At 43.7% G+C, this 18922-nt stretch overlaps 1 protein-coding gene across 5 annotated transcripts in view; it reads left to right on the plus strand.

The window, feature by feature from the left end:
- DIS3L2 (DIS3 like 3'-5' exoribonuclease 2) overlaps positions 1-18922 on the plus strand; it is a 193189-nt gene that overhangs the window by 84102 nt on the left and 90165 nt on the right. For all 5 annotated transcript variants that reach the window (XR_008578235.1, XM_054834804.1, XM_054834806.1 and 2 more), the window contains one exon: positions 12601-12680. Coding sequence is in view for 4 of the 5 variants with exons in the window: in XM_054834804.1 (XP_054690779.1) it covers positions 12601-12680 (80 nt within the window). In the remaining variant the exon portion in view is untranslated. The remainder of the gene's footprint in view (positions 1-12600; positions 12681-18922) is intronic.

Here is an 18922-nt window from a genome sequence, read left to right on the forward strand (position 1 = left end):
GTTCCTTGATCTTCCTGCAAGTCTTTCAGTTTTACAGGAAGCCTGTTCTTGCCATGCATAGTCTGTTTGGATAGCAACTGTGATCTCACCTACATAGCCTGTGCAGAATTGCTTCCAAGAGATCTTTTTTTTCCTCATTTCTGCAGCAATGGCTCACAAAGAAAGGTTTACATAATATTTTAATATTACTTAAGGCAGAAAAGATCCAAACCTCGTGGATGGCTTTGAAATCTTTTAACTGATTTAACTCTCTGCTCTGCCACTAGTGCACAGTTTTGCCACGGACATCTGCTTTTTACCTGCATGGGTTTATCTATTTGTAAAATTAGGCAAGTATTTGACAGGCACTTCCAGCTGACTTGTTTGTAAAGAGCACCAAAAACTTCTAATGAAAAGCACTAGGCAAGTATTAGGTATTGGCATTGCGTACTGCAGTTGTGTTTTATAGAGAGCATGAAATTTCATAAAATATCAGAACAGCGTGGTTCAGGAAACCTCCCTTCCAGAGACTTTAAATGTGATAATACAGATAGGACCAGAGTTCTCATTTTATTATTCAGGTTGACTGGAATTGGTATTTTTTCATTAGAAGTTAGAGAAGTGTTTAGTTTCTGCTTTTAGAGAAACATAGGAGGACCATTGTCATAGAGACAAATTTTGGTGGGTGCAAAGTTTCAACCATTTTCTGGTCTTTTCCGGTGTTTCAACATGTAATTTTCATTTCCTTGTTTGCTTTGCATTGCACTTAGTGTTTCAATGGTGTGGGACAAAATATAGCCCCTGAACAGAAGCGGGGTCAGTGCAAAGGAGGAAATGCAAATTTCAGAGGGGGGTGCAGGAGACGGGGGCTGGAGGAGGCCATTTGAAGAGGTGTCGCCAGGAATCCGAGGAACCCAAAAGCTATTTCTAAGACTCATTCCAAATGTTTCTAATTTCATTCATATCTTTTTTGTTTCCTTTACTGCTTAACTGGGACAAGAAATTAAAGCCAGGAAAGTCCGATCATAGTGGGAAACAAAAACTTAAATATTGGAGAGAGAAAAAAGGCTGTTCTTTGCAAAGCAGTTCTGCCTTTTGCTAGTCTCCCATTGTTGGTGTTGCTGTGGAAAATGTATAACATCACCCTTTTGGAAAGCGCTAGAGCCTGTTCAAGTAGAGATGGTTTATATAGTCTAACATGGAAGAACTTGAGGATAGCTATTTCTTTACCATTTGCCTAATAATAAGTGAGCCTGTTGACCTCCGCTGGACTATTACAAATGTGAAACTTGGCACTCAAAATTGCTTGCTCTAAATTTTCCAGTTGCTTTCTCTTTTTCCATTTGATGTCATCCTGCCAACTAGTGATTTTATTATTATAAACAGGACATTGTATTCACTTTTAAGAAGAAATATGAAGCTGAAGGTAAAATTACAAACTGCAGTTTCTCAGCTGGCAAAATACAAAACAATGAGCTAAAAATACTGAGCAGAGAAAGGGTGCTGTGGCAAGAAACTCTGAAATATCTGCAAGATGGATGTGGTCTGAGGAGCAGAAACTGACTGACTTCAACTGAGCAGCTCTGAACTGCTGAGAAACGCCAACTGATTGAGGTTGGAAGGCACCTCTGGAGATCATCTACTTCAACTCCCTTGCTCAAAGCAGGGTCAACTAGGGCAGGCTGCTCAGGGCTGTGTCCATTTGGGGTTCAGATATCTCCAAACATGGAGATTCTACAACCCCTCTGAGCAATGCTTTCTGGGGTACAATTGCCCTTACAGTAAAAACGTGGGCATTTTTTTTTGTTTTACTTTTAAATGGAATCTCCTGTATTTTGTGCCCATTGCTTCTTGTCCTCCTGCTGGATATCACTGAGAAGAGTCTGGCTTTGTCTTCTTTGCTCCCTACCATCAGGTATACTTTCACATTGATAAGATCTCCCTGCCTGAGCCTTCTCTTCTTGAAGCTGAACAGTCCCAGCTTTCTCAGCCTCTCCTTGTCAGTTGGATGCTCCAATTCCTTAATCATCATCAAGGCCCTTCAGCAAACTTGCACCAGTATGTTGATGTCTTCCTGGTACTGGGGAGCCCAGAACTGGACTCAGCATTCCAGCTGTGATCTCACCAGTGCCAAGTAGAGGGGGCGGTTTGAAGGACTGCATCTCTTGACGTGCTGGCAACGCACTTCCTAATGCAGCCTGGGAGGCTGTTGGCTGCCTTTGCTACAATGGCACGTTGTTGGTTCATGTTCAACTTGTCCATCAGGACCCCAGGTCCTTTTCTGCTGACCTGCTTTCCAGCTGGTTGGTCCCCACCTGTACTGATGCACGGGATTATTCCTCGCCACATGTAGAACTTTGCTTTTCCCTTTGAGCTTCATGAGATTCCCGTCAGCCCATTTCTCTGCTGAGCTCCCTCTGAATGGCAGTACAGCTGTCCCTTCCTCCCTTGAGGCTAAAAGACCTGGAGTGTGTCAGACCGGGGGACAGCAAGGATCCATAGCATTGGCAGGAGACAATTATGCTCACTTGCTTGCCTTGCAGGGCAGAGTTAATGAGTTAATGAACTTTGCTCTTGCAGACAAAGAGCTCTAAGAGTGCAATGAAGCTTTCAGCTAAAATTTGCATCTTGATATTTCAGCATGTGTCCTTAATTGCTAGTGACCTAAAGCTATCCAAGTTATTGAAGGCTAAATTGTAATTTTGGCTGACCATTCCGAAATGTAGCATCCTTCCTTTGGTTGATAAGGGAGGAAGGAGTAGAGGTGCTCTGCTGTGTCCACCATGGAGGGAAGCTTTGGTCTTAGCACTGTTTGTAACTGGAAGGCACTGACAGCAGGACAGTACCTGCACTGCACTTCTGCCCGCTATTTTTTTTTTCTCCTGAGGAGTGTTACAGCTGGTAACAGGGATTAGCAGTGCTTATAGTACAGGTTTGACAGCATGCTTTTTGGTGTAGATGCCCGAGGAGAATGTTGGCTGATAAAATTAGAGGTGATGGTAGAAATGGCAGCCCTGAGCTGTGCAAGGGATGTTGGAGGAAAGCAGTCAGCTCTGAGAACAGATGTCTTTTCAAGGCAGGTGGGTGACTTTAGTTAGAAATGGGTGCAAGTCAGATAAAACATCATTAAACAGCTTGTTTCGTGGAGATTTTCCACTACAAAAAGCTAGTGTTAAGTAGAGCACGACTTAGCTATAATAGGATATGTAAAAATGCTCTGGTTTCTGATGGAAACTGAGAAATGACTTGTTTAGCAAATGTATAAGCAACATTGCTACAGACCTGGCTATTATCTTGGCGTGGAGTAGATCCACAAACAGGGCCAGATTATGATCTCTGCCCTCTCACTGAGCTGTTCTGTGACTAATTTAATGTTCTCCATAAGGAGGTACAAGGCATACAAACGATTACTCAGTGGTGTCTAAGGATATCAGATCTAGTTCCTCTCTAACAGGATTGATTCCAGAAGGTGGTGGTGATGATGATGGCTGTACCTGCTCTGGGTACTTCTGCTATCTGGGCAGCCTGGGGAATGGTACCTTTCTTGGATCAGTGAGGAGAGCTTGCATTAGCTGCATCCTCACCCATTAGCTGAGTAAGTAAAATTCTGAGTAAATACAGTGCTCCTGTCAGAGTGATGTGATTCAGCTCCTTGCTTCTGGTTGGCTTCTTTGGGTCCTCCTCTCTGTTTTCATAACATTTTCTACTACACTATAGCTACGGCAATTGTGGTGACACTGTTTTGTGCAAAATGATGCATGGTCTTTGCTCTCAGATGCTGTTGTTACCCGTGGCTGCTGTACATAGACACACTGGCAACTTCACTGGTGTTTTTCCTTACAGGAAGACGCATGTGGTCATTGGAAGTGCAGCTTCAAGTGGAATCAGTGGTGTGTAGTTGGACAGGATTATTGCATTCTGATCTTGTAGGCCATCAAAAGTAAGCTTGCTTAGTTAAGAATCTGTTTGGTTGTGGAAAACAGTAATAACTTTTGCAACTAGGTTGTTACACATACAGTCTTGTTCCTGCCTGGCTGCCTGTTTTATGGAGAGAATAACAGAGGGAGAGGAGCATACATCTTAAATCAGTTTGAGAACGTGTCCATTTCTTACTGGATTCCACTGGATCACAAGGTGGGCTTTTGATGAGCAGAAGAAAGTGCCCTGTCCTCCCATGTTTATATATGTTAAGTGACCCAGTTCAGGTGTACCAAATACTCCTGCTTTCCTTGATATCATGGTGCTTTGCTGGTGCTCTTTGGCTACAGGTTGGATAGCACAGGGGTAGGTAGGAGATGAAGGATCCGAGGCCTGGTGCCAACCCAGGTATCTGTCTCTGATGCTTTAGATGAAGCAACCCAGAACCTCTTCAGTAGGTGAGGTGGTATATCCCCGCTGTGGTATTTCAGGGCTGATCACTCATCAGTAGGACAGGTTGGTTGTTACAAGGAACAATGTTTTCCTTGTGGCTCCATTCTGATCCTGAATTCTGGGAGCAGAGTGGTCCAAAGTATGCTGTGACCTGTCCATCTGCCCGGAAGTTTTTGGGTGATTGGATCCTTGTTCCCAGGTTATTCTCAGATCCACACTTTCTAAAAAATAAAAAAAATAAAATCATAATATAGATGGCACACACGCAGGCATGAGGCAGAGTTGTACTGGAGGTATCACAGCATAGATAAGAAGTGGGGTTGTCCGGAGGAGACTAACAAAAATATTCTGGGAGATGAGGGATTGATTTGCAAGGAAGGATTAACTGTTCAATGTGTATTTACCAACACTGAAACTAGAAGTTTGTAAAAGATGTAGTAGTTGACAGGTAAAATATGTGGACCAAAATGAAAAAATGAGGATCATTTACGGTGGTGGGAGGATAGAAAGGGGTGTTATGAAGACAAGTAAGGTAAAACAAAGAGGAAATCTTTCATGTCCTCCCTAAAATAGACTAGCTTAGACTGCTAAAGAAAGTATTGGAAACTCCATCGCTAAAGATGCTTAATACTATGCTGGAGAAAGTCCTTGCAAATGTATTGTCATGAGTAGTCTGGCTCTGACCTATGGGGGTTGGATGACCTAATGTCTCTTCCATTTCTAGCTCTGTGCATCTATGATTAAAGTAGTTTATATACTGCAAGTGCATTTTCAATTACACTCCACCTTCTTGCGTGGGATAGTGGTGATGCAGAGACCTCATTATATTTGTGGCACAATTACAGCATGACTTGTAGGAAATACTGCTGGTACTTGGTCTCTGAGACTCTGATCTCGTTTATGTATAATGTCGGATTTTCAAGCCATTTAGGTATGTTACAAGACTGCAGTGCTCTTTTTTTGTCTTCCCCCTTACTTGGAGGCCATAAATATATATAAGGAATAATGGATTCTGGTTCGGCAATCCAGTGAGCAGTCCTTGGTGAAAATACGAATGTTTATTGTTGTAGATGTGTAATACATCAGGAGTCATTGTCAGCCGGTCTCTTGGACCAAGGTCTGTTTTCTGGAACAGGACATTAGCTAAAACATAAACACAGAGAAATTAAAAAGAACAGTGCTGGCTTGATGTAGAAAGTTGGGCTTTCAGTGCATTTTATGCTGTGCTGGATTTTTGTGGGGCTTATAACAATTAGTCTTTGGAGGGGGGTGGTTTTTGCTTCCAATTAGTTTATAATTTCATTTCATGTTGAAATTTATGCACCATGCAAAAAGAGTTTTGTGATGCATTGAGTATCGTTTTCAGTATGTTATAGGGCATTCAGAGTGCCTTCAGAGTTTTGTCAGGGTACTTCTATTGCATGCATTTTTTTAGTATGTTCCTTTTAAGAATCTGTCTTGGAAGCAGCCACTGTGGGGTTTTAACTAAAATCTGCCAGCGTCAAGTGTGACAAATGTGGTAGACGCTACATGTAATAGATGCTTTTAGGAGTGGGATGTTAAAGTCCCTAAAATGTTCAGGTACTGATTGTTCTCTGAAATTTGTCTTGGAAAAAAAGAGTACTTCATCCCCATTTGAGTGATGAACATCAGTGGAATTGGTCCCATGCTTATTGGCACTTTATAACAAACCTGCGCAGACACCGTGGTAGAGTTGGGTTTACTTGTGATTGAAGAACGAGATTGATTTTTGCGGTTGCCATAACAATTGGACTGTTGTGTGAAAAAATGTTAGTAGCGTTCACTGGTGTGAGTTGACAGCTCTAGGATGCCTGTTCCCAAATTAAAACAACTGTTTCCAGCTCTGAGAAATTATGTCTGTTTAACTTTTCCAAGATGAAGCTCAGCAGGGTCTTAGAAATGACCTGAAGAGCTTAAAGATTCTAAAAGTGCTTTTGCTGTGCTTAATTTTGAAACGCCAGCTTTGAGCTGGAGTTAATAAAGGTAAACCAGGAGCCTGAGCTTTCACTCCCACCAGGCTATTGTATGTACTCACAAAGTGGAGAGAACAGGACAATCTAAGGAGCCCCTAGAAGAATGTAAATGCATTGCAAGTGTCTAGACATGCAGTCACTCGTACTGTAAAGGTCTTGGTACTGACATACTCAAGTTTAAAGAGGGCTCGCACTGCCTAAACTTTAATAAACAAAATGATGGTCGTTGTTGTCTCACCTCCAGCTGCAGCAGTCTGGTCTTTGGCAATAGGGTAACGTTTCTGCAGAAGATTTAGCTTGGTGCTTCAGGAGCTGTTGAATGACTGGAGGGACTGTGGGCTGTGAGCACCGAGCCTGGGGCAGGGCAGGATGGTCCGCATGTGGATAGCCACTGAATCTGCTTGAATCTTCAGTCGTGCAGTGTTTGCGTGCTGGGAATTCACAGGCAGTGGGTTTCAGCCAGTTTTTCAGTCTGAGTGGCTTGAGTTGGTGGTGGCTGCAGCCAGGGCCAGGAGGGGTGGTGATGTGCGGCGCACGAGGGTGTGGACAAGGTTAAGCTACCCAGCTGACTTGTGCTCACAGTGCCTGGGATGTCCTCCCTCCATCCTCTGCTTTCCCTGGTTCCTGAGTAGCTGGTTCATACTTGCTTCTTTAGGACTTTGCCCCCCATGAATGATCAGTTCAGCTGGTAAGGACAACATCTCGCTTCATCGAGGGTTTTCTGATGCTCTAGTTGGTACATGCAGTTCTCTGAACTGTTATTTCATGGTGGTTGGTATTTGTTAGGGTGGTGAAAACCTGGGCTCCACGTCTCCAGTGGTGAGTTGACTCATCTGCATGCTGGTGGCTGCGAAGGCCATCCAGTTGCGTTAGGAGGATCCACATGGGACAAACTGGTGCTTTTCTGCATTAGCAGCACCAAGCTGCTTTTACAGACAATCACACAGGTAACATCCAAACTTTGCCCAACAACTAGCCATGCCAGAAACCTCTAATACAGCCTGACCCCGTGGCTTACAAATGCAATGCTTCATCTTCATCCAGGAAGCCTTCCACTTGAGCGAAGATGAAGCCCTGAGCACTGGGACTTGTAATCTCCTTGTGTCATAGGTGTTTATATTTTATGGCTAAACTAACTGATATGTTGAATTCTGAACAGTTTAGCTGGCAAAAATTGATATATTGTACCAAACCTTGCGGCACCAAGTGTACAGTATTTTTCTGTGCTGATTCTTGCGAATACCTTTGCATAGATGTATGTATTTGCACAAAGAAAAACAAACTGCTGTTGCAGTCCTGTGATCTGTGAATGTTTTAATTACCATGACGGTAATTCTAGCTCACCGACAGACTACTTACCTCTACTGCTGCACTAGCCATTTATTTTAGGTCCTGTTAAAGGTAAAAGGACTAAATGCTCTACAGATATGCTTGTCCACTTTAATTAGGCTTCCTTAAGCTGTGCAGAGAGAAACTGCACTTAATTAGCTTTCCTTAAATTAGATTGATATACCAGCCTGTGTGTGTGCACACTGGCGTTACTATATAATAAACCAAGTGCTCTGTCCTGCAATTTTTTTCCCAGATGGTTGATTTGCAAGATGGCAGATGGAGCCAGCGTGCAAGCTTTGTCTTTAGCAGCGTTTTTGTCACTGCCTCGAGGCTGGAGGCGGCCGGGTCAGTGGTCCCAGGTACTGCCTGGGGCTGGGCATCGTGCGTAGCACGTGCTTCCCTGACTCTTGCTTGCAGGTCAGTGCGAGAGCCGTTCTCCTGATCCTCCCAAAACTCTTGCAGGCATTGCCTCGCTCCAGTGCACAAAACCTCTGGCCAGGAGAAGGAGGGAGAAAAGATTTTATTCTTCCATTGACAGAAACTCCGTGCCAGAGCAAGTCCACCTCTGCAAACCTGCATTAAACATATGTTTTGGACAAAGAGGCTCCTGTAAAAAGTGGAAGTTTCCACACTGAAATGTTTGGGTTTTGATCAGTACTGGGGGTTCTTAAAGGCACATGTTTATCTCTAGTCCTTTCCAGCATGAAGACCAGAAAACCTCTTAACTCTGTGTGTGTGTCTATCTCCTAAACCGGTTTCCTTTGACTAACCAAGTTGTGTGTATGTTGGAATGAGTGGGCTTGGAACATCTCGTTACTTTTACAAAGTATGTTTTGACAATTTGAAATGAATAAAACAGATTTTTATTAGGTGTAGTGACAATGAGGGATGGCTCCTTTGGGGCTTTTAAAGAAGGGGGAAAGGTGATCAAGCTCCTTAACCCACAAGGTCACCTTGGCGGCCCTCCAGAAGCTGGAGACAGCTGCCAATTTGTATTTACCTGGAGTCGATGCAAATGTGTGCACGTGTAGCTGGGCTATTTGCTTGTACTTAAGCAACATCTTTGTTAGCAGGTGCATAAAAAGTATTGTTGCTTTGAGATTTAGTCATACTACCCACTGCAGGTTGGTTTTGTTATTGGTTACGGTCAGAAATGTGGTCTGATCTCTCTGAGATCCCTCCTGCCGCAGCCTTTGGGGTATCGTACAGCCAGACAGTATGGTCAGGGGAGGAATTTGAACGCCTCCTTCCTCATTGCAGAGCAGACTTGGCACATAGCTGGGAGCGATGTTATTTCTTCACCCAGATGGTTTTTGTCAGCTGCCTCCAGGGCCCTCCCTGGGGTTTTGTACAGGAGTGGCTGGCAGAGATGCCAAGGGAGGGGACAGCTTGCAGAGAGCGGGCAGGCTGCGCTGCCCACACCCAGCCTTTCCTCCTCTTGCTTTTCACTGCCTCGCGCCCATTCTCTCCAGGATGAGAGGCAGCTCTCTGCAGCTTGTTAGAGATAGAAGGTGATACCGGTAGGGCTGGAGGAAAAGCAGGAAGAGATAGCTGAGAACATGCCTTCCTCATAGACCTTGCCCTGGAGGAGCACGTGTGCAGGGAGCTGCCCTCGGGCTCAGCGCTGCGGTCCCATCGCTTGGCAGATTATTTTCTTTCCCACATGCCAGCCCTGGTTCCTATAGCCATCTGAATCTTCTCCAGTAATAAAAACTGAAAACCAAAAATATAATTCATCACACCTAATAACACAGTTACTGGTGAGCAGAATTCACTTAGCAAACTTCAGCTAGGTGTGCTCCTGTGTGCCAGGATTATCTCACGATGAACTTTGTGCTCTACTTGCAGATCAGCTTCTCTTGTCCCACTGACTACCTGGCCATCGGCTCTGCAACACTTCTGCAGAGTCGTTATGCCAGGGAGTATCATTTCCTTGTGTTACTCAGTGACTTTCTTACCTCACCTTGCAATCTGTGCCCAGAATAAACTGCCTGTGACAAGCTACAAGTCCAAGTCCCTTGAGTAGTTTTAAAGGAGAAGCGGATCTGAGCCTGGTGGTAAAACATATCCCAGCTGTGCTGTGCATAGAAATGCTGGTGAGAAGTGCTAAATCGGTATTCGTCTGGACCCCTCTTCAACTTTGCATCTGTGAGTTTAAGTATCTCAGACAGCGAGCTCTGTTTGTGCCTGCAGTTTGCTGCCCAGAGCCCCGCCAGTGCGTCCCAAGGGCAGCAGGCTGTGCACCTAGCGCTGCCCGGGCGGGCTGGGGGCTGCCCCGCTGCCCCTGCAGGTTTGGGCTCTCTGGACTGGGGCCAGTGCTGACCTCTGCAGTAGATTTGACTGGCTAAATACATCTCTGCAAAGCAGCCCGTTAGTTGCTGCCATCGTATAAATGTGTTCAGAATTTGGCACCCACGTATTTATGCTCATTTCTTTCCAGGGCAGACTGCAAATATGCACTTCATTGAAACCAATCTGCTAATTTTTGAACTGCCTGGAGCTACAATTCACAATGGGTGGCAGATGCTTGTGGTTGCAAGCCCCGAACATCTGGGATAAGCTATCTATTCCCCTGACATGGGAGCCCACATTCTCTTTGAAGAAGCTCTTAAAGCTTTTTCTTGTTCACTTGTCAGATAAAGCAAGCTATTAGGGTCCATGCAGTGCCGTTTGCTCTTTTAAATGAAGTAACTTAAGGGAAGATTTACTAGATATGGGGCAGGGGGGAGTCACAGTGCTAGGATGCTGTTGCCTTTATACCCTGTGAGTTAGTGGGACCTGGTGTATCAATACATGCAGGTTGGCACATGCGCGTGCCCGCCATACTGCTTGTAGTATGGGCGTCTGTGTATCTGCATGCGCACAGCTCCCTAAAGAAAGTTGCATGGTACCTTGGAGTGGAAGTATCCTGAAATTCCATCCTTAGGTGGAATTTTAAGGAATATATATTTATGGAAGTAAGGTTGTTTGCAAACCTTTAAAAATTGGTTGATTCCCGGTGCTGGATAGCTAGGCAGGAACAGATCAAAGTCCCGGTGTAGTTGAAAAGATTTTATATCTTTCAGTGTCACAAACTAATTTGTTTAGATGCATGTGAAGGATCAGAAACTAACGTGCATCTGGGGATTAAGGCAGCTTTGCTATCCAATCTGAAAGCTAGCACATTCTAAAAGATTTTCAAAGTCTCAGAAGGCAGTGAAGTGTTTTACTGATTTTTATGTCTTTGAAAATCTCTATTTAGTGTGCCTGGTGGAATTATATAAATACATGCTGCCAGCTGTCTGACACCAACAGATACCACCCAGAGCATTTAAGTACCAAAGTGATAGGCCTGTGAACATAGAGTTGTTGCTCTCACTGTGCAAGCACCCATGCAAAAAGACTAAGACTTGCTAATTCCACATGACACTTGCTCCTTTAAAAGTTCGCTGTAATTTTTCCCCTCCCACCTCTCCTACCCCAGGAGTATACTGGTGGTTATGCTGTAAGAAAAATAATATGTGTTTTCATTATACATCTCTAGAAGGGAGTTGCCATCATGAGATGAGTTTTTCCGCGGCAAAGAGAAAAGAAGAAAAGAAACGGTCTCATCTCTTGCAGCCTCAGCCTATGCCATTGTGCTTGGGGGGCTTTTAACTAGGGAGGGGCTGATCTTGTTCTAAAGGTTAGGATAAAAGCCAAATAAACCAGCGAACCCATTCCTTTACTGTCTTCGCCGCTCTCCAGCTCCAGTCCCACGTTCCACACATTGCTTGGGTGAACCCTGCTGTAGTCCAGGGTCCCGGGCAAGGAGTTGCTGTAGGGCAACCCAGGGTGAAGGGAGACCCTAAAGCAGGAGTTTGGAAAGTTTTATTTGTTGAGTGCTTCAGGTTTTGGGTCTCGCTGGTGCCAGGCTCTGCTCTATTAAACATAGAATCATGGAATGGTTTGGGTTGGAAGGGACCTTCAAGATCATCTAGTTCCAACCCCCCTGCCATGGGCAGGGACACCCTCCACTAGACCAGGTTGCCCAAAGCCCCATCCAACCTGGCCTTGAACACTTCCAGGGATGATTCCTGAGTCAGGTGCTCTATTTTGTCTCATCTGCCTGGCCCTAGACCATACCTGTGGTCCATCTTGGTATGTTCCTGGTACGGGAACGTATGTATGTAAGCCTTCCAGGGCAGGGCTGTGTATTCCAGGTACCACCTAGTACAGCATATGTGAAAGGGCGTTCAGTTTTTCCTAAGCACCAAGTTGATTTGCTAGATCTAATTAGCTGATTTGGAGCTCTCTCATTCTACAACTTTCATAGTGTTTCCTATCAAATCTGCTTTTCCCTTTGGTGCACAATAAGCAACGTAGATGTTATAAAGTGCTGTGCCCCTTGGGTGTCTTTACGGAGACCAAAACTCTCACTCATTTTTGTTATCATTCAGCTTGGTTTGTAGATGTTCTGCTGCCTCTGTGCTAGCTGTGCTTTTGGAGTTTCAGATGTAGAGATATCTGGTCTTATGCATGGGGATGGGGGTTGTTTGTGTTCCATTTAGCTTTGTAATTAGGAACAATCTATTTTTACTCTAGCTGCAAGGCATCAAGGCTTTTTCCTGCTTGTTTCTTTGGAGTGAACTTGATGGGCTAAATTGTTTATTTTTTGTGGAGGAAAATCAGTAATGAGATGAAAGCTGTTAAGAGCAAGCAGTTAAACCAAAGAGAAAAATGAAGAAAAAAAAAAAACAAACCAAACGAACCCAAGGAGATTCTCTTGTCTAAAGGTCTAAACCCACTTTTTATTTTTTTTTTAGATTAGATTGAAAGATGTTTCAACAGAGTCTTCTGAAAACATGGTGGTGGTTGTCTGGATGTCTCTGATGATCTCTGTGTGTTGATACCTTCTTCATGACTGGAAGATAAATTTTTCTTTTCTTCTTTTTTCCTTGGATAGGAAAGAATGCATTTTCACCATTGACCCATCAACTGCCAAGGATCTTGATGATGCTTTGTCCTGTAAACAACTCCCTGACGGTATGAGATATATTTTTACAGAATACTTCTCAGTGTTTATATTGAGCCGTTGACACATTCGTATATATAATTTGTCATGAAGTGTTCTTTACCAAATACGAGTAGAGTAATAAACTCGTTTTTCTCTTGTTGATTTAATTGCTTGTTTTCAGAAATCTTAGAGCAGATATCTTCAAGCTGCACTCAGAAGTAGTCTTAGTGTCAGGAAATGCAGAACCATAGTGTTTTGCATAATCAGAGCTGTAATTTGATTTCAGCAGATCTCAGCTGTCTCCTGTCATTACAGGAGTTACAGCTGAATAGCTAATATGCCACTCTTCCATACTGAAGTCTACTAAACTTTGACCTTGAATACGCAATCCCTGGGTAAAGGAATCCAGTTTTTTGGAGGTCACTGGCTGAATTGCTTTTTGGTGTTTATGGGATGCTGGGAATTGTTAAATGAGCAGAGTGTTCCTTATAAGTTGTGTTATTCTTCTCATTGCCTTTTAAGCTTTCTGTTCTGCCTTATTTGTACTTTTACTCTGTCGTAAACCAATAGAACAGAAAGTAAAGCTCCAGAAGCCAAATCTTGATGATTCTGACTTAAGGAACTTCCCTTTTGTAAGCTTACTTTGCCATCCAAGTTCTGCTCATTTAATTTGATGAGATCCAGTGACTGGCTTGGTTAGAAATATTACATGGTTTGCGTAGCCCACCCACCACTAATAAAGAAGATAAAGTGATTTTTATTTTTGTCTCTTTAGTTTTTCTTGCTCTTGTTAATCATCACAATATGATGATATCAAAGACTTCATTCCCTGGTTTTGAGGGTTGATTTCATTCTGTGCAACGTGGCCAATGAATTGTCATGTCATTTAGACCCAGGTACAGAATAGTATTACAGGGCTATAAAACTGATAAAAAAAATCAGAGATGAAAGAAAATTTGAGGCCAATAAAAATTGTCTAATTATACTCTACGATAGCACTTTTGAGGCAAGATTAAGGAAAAATTGCTCTTCTATTTCACAGAAAATTTAAACAGTCTTCTTGAGAGATCCTAAGCTGAAGTCTGTTCTCCTTTCCACTTTGTCATTTGAACTATCCGTAGATTTACAGCAGTGTTGTGATCCCACAGCCCCTCAAATCTGCGGTGCTGAAACTCTGGCTTCTAAGCCTCTACTGCTCACATACACGTGGGTTTTAGATGCTGCATGAAACTATTCACCGAGCTGGTTTGCGGTGCGTACATCTGCATTTTTCTCTTATGGATAAGCTGTTTGGAGAAAGTGTTCAAGAAAAATTACCTGTTTGAACAAGAATTCTTCTTTCCCAGAAAGCTTGCAAAGCCGTTGCAGGGTTGTTGCTCATATGTGGGACTTGTTGATATATCTGCTGATCAGGGATGTGGCCACACTCTGAAGTCTGCCTTGTCCCTCCGACCCCAAATGCAGAAAATGCTGTATGAGGCCTCTTGCTCCCATCTGTAAGGAAGGAGATGTACCAGTGCAGAAGGGATCCTCTACTTGTAAGGTCCAGCCAAGAGGGTTCTAGGTGCTGCTGGGATGTTACTTGATTGTGGGAGCTCTGTAGCTTGACTGCTACAAACCCCCTTGTGATGCAGAGGTGGGTGGCTGCAGCGCTGCCCCGTGCCTTGATCAAGCCTCTTTGGAACAATTCCTTCTCATGCAATCAAAATGAGAAAAAAACCAAAAACAAATAGAATATTTTTTTTAAAGTTGCCTTCTGGGTGGACTTCATTCCTGCTGCTGTGCTTTGCCAGTTTTCCCTGCTTTGTTGCCTTTTGTTCTTCTCTATACAGGCATGAGACAGAGGGAGCTGCCTGCAGGTGGGGCAGAAAGAAAACCCCCAAGTCCTCTTGGCCTATTTATTTCTGCCTTGTCCTTCTCCCAGGGGCTGTGTCAGACCTGTGCTGGCCTCCTGGAGCCTCCAGATGAAGGTTTTCCCTGCCCTTCCCTGATCTTCTGTGAAGGCTATGGAATATGTGAAAGGATCATGTCAAAGCCATGCTTTCAGGGCTTGTCTTTACCTGTATATAACACAGGAGCAGGCACAGTTCGCTCTCCCAGGGCACCCTGTTCTTTCAAAGGTAATCTCAGATGCGCGTACCTGAATGGACAGAGGATGCTTCTGTAGTCAAAGGTAACACTTCCTTTTCCCAGGAAAACCGGGCAGTTGGGAAAGAAAGGTAAAACAGATCAGACTGCAGGGTCACTCTGCATAGAGAAAGGTCGCAAAACTCATTTTTTCAAATAAAACAGAAGTGGAAGGTGCAGGAACCTTTCTTCTCTTTCAGTTCCCCAAAATATACTTTGCCAGTGTGTTTTAGAAGAGACATGAAGAAACCAGGAAAGAGTAGGGGACACAACAGGACTGTCTTCTGAGAGTAAAAGTAAAGATTTGCTTGGTTTGTATCCAAAATCTGTAGGATGGGAAATCCAGTGTGGGTTTAGTACTTTTGAAAGTTTCATGTCCATCTCAGGATCATTATACACACCCAGCTTTCCTCCGGATGAGCCTCAGAGAAAATCCAAGAGGCAGATGAGTGAACGCACTGGTTGGTGGCTGTCCCAGCCTGAAGGTCTTTGCCCCCACGTTTCATTTTCCATGAACCATTAGGTGGGAGCCCTTTGGGTGCCAGATCTCTGCCTTTTGGCTGGAGCTGTGCATCCCCAAACAGGCTTGTTCTGCCCTGGGCTCCTCTCAGTGAGAAGGTGCTCTGAGCCGGAGTCTTTTTTAAGAGTGATCTTATCTGTGCCCATCTTGGGCATCACGCCCTCTGCCTCTCCTTTCAGCCTCTGATCTGCCCTGGGAGTGGTGCCCACACTCCATCACGGCACTGCCTCAGCCTTAGGCCAAGGAAAGTCACCTCCTGGAAGAGCCGGTTTTGATGCTGGTGAATGTCCCAGGGAGCAGCTTTTAAATCCATGTGGAAAGAACCGCCATGGAAATACCCTTTCTTTTATTTTGAAATCTGTGGTGTTTATTCTGAGGAGACCTTGTGGCTCAGAAGGAAGTACAGACAGGAAAACAGTCCTTGATGGTCGTTGATGCAGTTATGATCAGTTAGGGAGGGAGCTGAGGAGCTGAGTGGGAGCGAGCGGCGTAAAAAGACTGCAGGAAACCCTTTGCATCCTTTGAGCAGGCATGGCGGCTGGCTGTCCAGCTCAGCGTGGGTCCCCAAGCAGGCAGAGGAAGGAAATATCTGTGCTGTAATGTTTGTGTAAAACACGAGATATCTCTGAAGCAGAGATGTCCAGTGTGGTAGCCATCTCCATTTTTAAGACTCCTGGTGTCGTGGAGGGGGTCCTTGCAGAATCTTTTTAGTGAAGATGAGTAATAAAAGCAACTGAGAACTGTACTGATGGATTCTTGTCCATTATCCTCCCAGTGTGCTGCTGTTTGAAGCAAAAACTTGATCCAGCATTTCAGGAACCTTTTCCTCTGCCAACTGTGATTCAGTATTGAAATGCTAAAATCCAAAGGTTAAACTTTTCATATACTTCCTGGTCTGAAGAACCTAATCAAAACATTATTTTGCGAGCCTCCTGTAAGGCTTATCTGTTTCACATGCAGTTGGCGATACAAGCTGTATCCTGTGCCCCTTTCTAAGGTGTCACTCAGAAATACAGCTGCAGAGCTTGTTGCCCAAGAGACAAGGTGCTAGATCCTCAACCACGGTATGAGCATCACAATACTCTCTGTTCTTAGCAGGAAAAAGTAACAGAAATGTGTGTATTTATATTACCTGACATATGCACTCTTCACTGCAGTCCTTATTTTGCATCCTGATGGGGAATTAGCATTTAGAGCTGGTTCATTACCATCAACCCGTCCCTGGATGGGACTGGGCTCTACCCAGCTGGGACGAGTCTTTGCTTCACCTTCCAGCACTGGGGACTTCAGCCCTCAGACCTGTCCTTTGCAGTTGGCAGGAGACATCCAGATGCATCTTGTATCACAAGTTCCCGGGACATTTTCTTGCATGCAAATTGAATCTCTGTGAATTCATTACTTTTTTGGCCCACTGTGAGCTGATAGCCTGTAGTCCACTGACTACTACAGCACTATGTAGGTTGTTATTATAGGCCCATGAAACATGGCTGGCAAAAGCAGGGGTATAAATCCATCGGCATATGTGAAATTTTTTAAGATAGCTGTACTTGGACTTAAAATTTTTCAGGAATTTGCAAATTTAGAAAGGTCCAAAACCAGTACTGGGAGTCCTGTGGGTTCACTTGTTTGGAAAGCTACAGCCATTCCCAGCTCTTCGGTGTTAAGGAGAGCCCCTATGGGAACCTTAATCTTGTGCTTAATAGAGCCTCTTGATATGTTTTGGAGGTACCCTGAGGATTTTTGGCTTTAAAAATTGCTATGCTAGCTGCAATTATTATGACAAAGAGTTGTTTTAGAGGTTAAGAGCTTATCCAGGGCTGGCAAGGCTGCATCTCTCATGAGGGCAAAGTTATGTTAAGAGTTAACACGGCTTTTATTCCAAATGTAAACGTGGTTACAGGAAATTATTATTTTTTCCATCTTTTTTGCCCATATGTAAAACACTTTAAAAAAAAAAAAACAACAAAACCCACACAACACCAAAAAAACCCCAACATGAGCAAACCACATATCTGGCATCCTCATGATGTCAGGAGATCTCCAAAAATCAACAGAGAATGCAGAACCCAATTCAGAAAATGTCTCATTTGGGTGTATAGCACCCTTAATAACTACAAGAAAAGAGAAACCACTCGTTGCCTGCACTACTTCTCTCAGACAGCTAAATCAGTGCATTTCAGAAGATTTTGAAGAATGAAATTGTCTTTGTCCTCAAGCTGATTTGTTGCTAATTTATTCAAGACCGAGGCATTTTCTCTGCCTTGAAGGATCTTAGGGAACAAGCAGAGAGATAAGGGACTGTTTTTCCACCTTTGCTTAGTTTTAAAACTTCTCAGTATTTCCCTTATCAGTTCCAGTTGCTGGATGGAGGACTCGCCCATAGTCAGTAAAAGATGGAAAGGAATTTTTTTGCAGAAGTAATCCACAAATCTATCATGAAGAAATACCCAGCAGCAGAGCGTCACTAGCAAAGGAAGCATGGGACGGTTGTGGGAATAGCTGTATTTTTAATGGAGCTCGCAGTAGAATATTGCAGCAGTTGGAAACTTTTCAGGGATATATGTCTTAAGTGGGCCAGTCTGGTTTTGAGAGGATTTTATATTGGAGTCTGCTTTTGATTAACAGTCGTGCTCCTCGTTATTGTTTAATGATAGCAGTAGGGAGGTAAGCTTGCTGTTCGCATTTGTGAGTGTATATTTTAAAAGAGATCAGCTCCAATAAAGAAGGAAAATAGGGTGATTTATGTAACAGCTTTAGAAGTATGAACTCCGTTTAGATGACTCAGCATAATCTTGGAGTAAAAGATGGATCTGGACTGCACCTAGTTTCTACAGCCTTTGTAGAGCTGTTTCAGGGTAGCTTGAGGTTTTAAGCAAGTTCATTTCAGTCAATACTCTTCTGTGATCCTTTCTGCACGTCAGTTACTGCAGCCAGGAGCATACAACCGAGCTGTTCTCGGTTTGTACGAATGATGCAGAGTATTCACCGAAAACAACCGTACCACTTGCAAGCCTGAATGTTTTCACCCAGGGTGCAGACGTTTAAAGATTTTATTCTGATCTCATCATGTAAGAGCACACCAGGTGACCTACGTGTCCCAGTGGAGCCAGGCAAGTTTCCCATATTGCCAAACCTCTTCTGGGAATTATCTGCAAGTGGTATTTGTATTTCTGGTAATGTACAGAGCTGATGCAGTTGCGTTTGAAGGCTGCTTACTGGTAGGAAAAGAAATTAAATTTGGCAAATTTCAAGGCAAACGATTCCATCTAGTGAAATGTCAGGCTGTGATGGGAAAGGATGCAGCAGAAGTGATTGGGGTGCATGTCTGAGGGGTTGTCTTACCTGTGTGCAGATCTTTTAATTCTAATTTCAAAGCAGTGCTTTGGGCCATACTGACAGAGCTTCTGTACGTCTTTTTGTGTGTTCATTGATGACTAACATGATTCTAAATGTTGTTCTTTCATTCCTGTATCCCTACAATATTTCAAAAAGTAATTCAAGTTTAAGTAATTTAAATCTTATTCTCGGAGAAATTGTTGTACTGCAGAATAGAAACATAGTCTACAGGCCATTTGCCCTGGTTTTTTATGTCCTTCGTGACATTGGTTGTCTGCATTTTGGAGC

This window comes from Grus americana, chromosome 9 (genome assembly GCF_028858705.1).
Source record: "Grus americana isolate bGruAme1 chromosome 9, bGruAme1.mat, whole genome shotgun sequence".
Lineage (NCBI taxonomy): Eukaryota > Metazoa > Chordata > Aves > Gruiformes > Gruidae > Grus > Grus americana.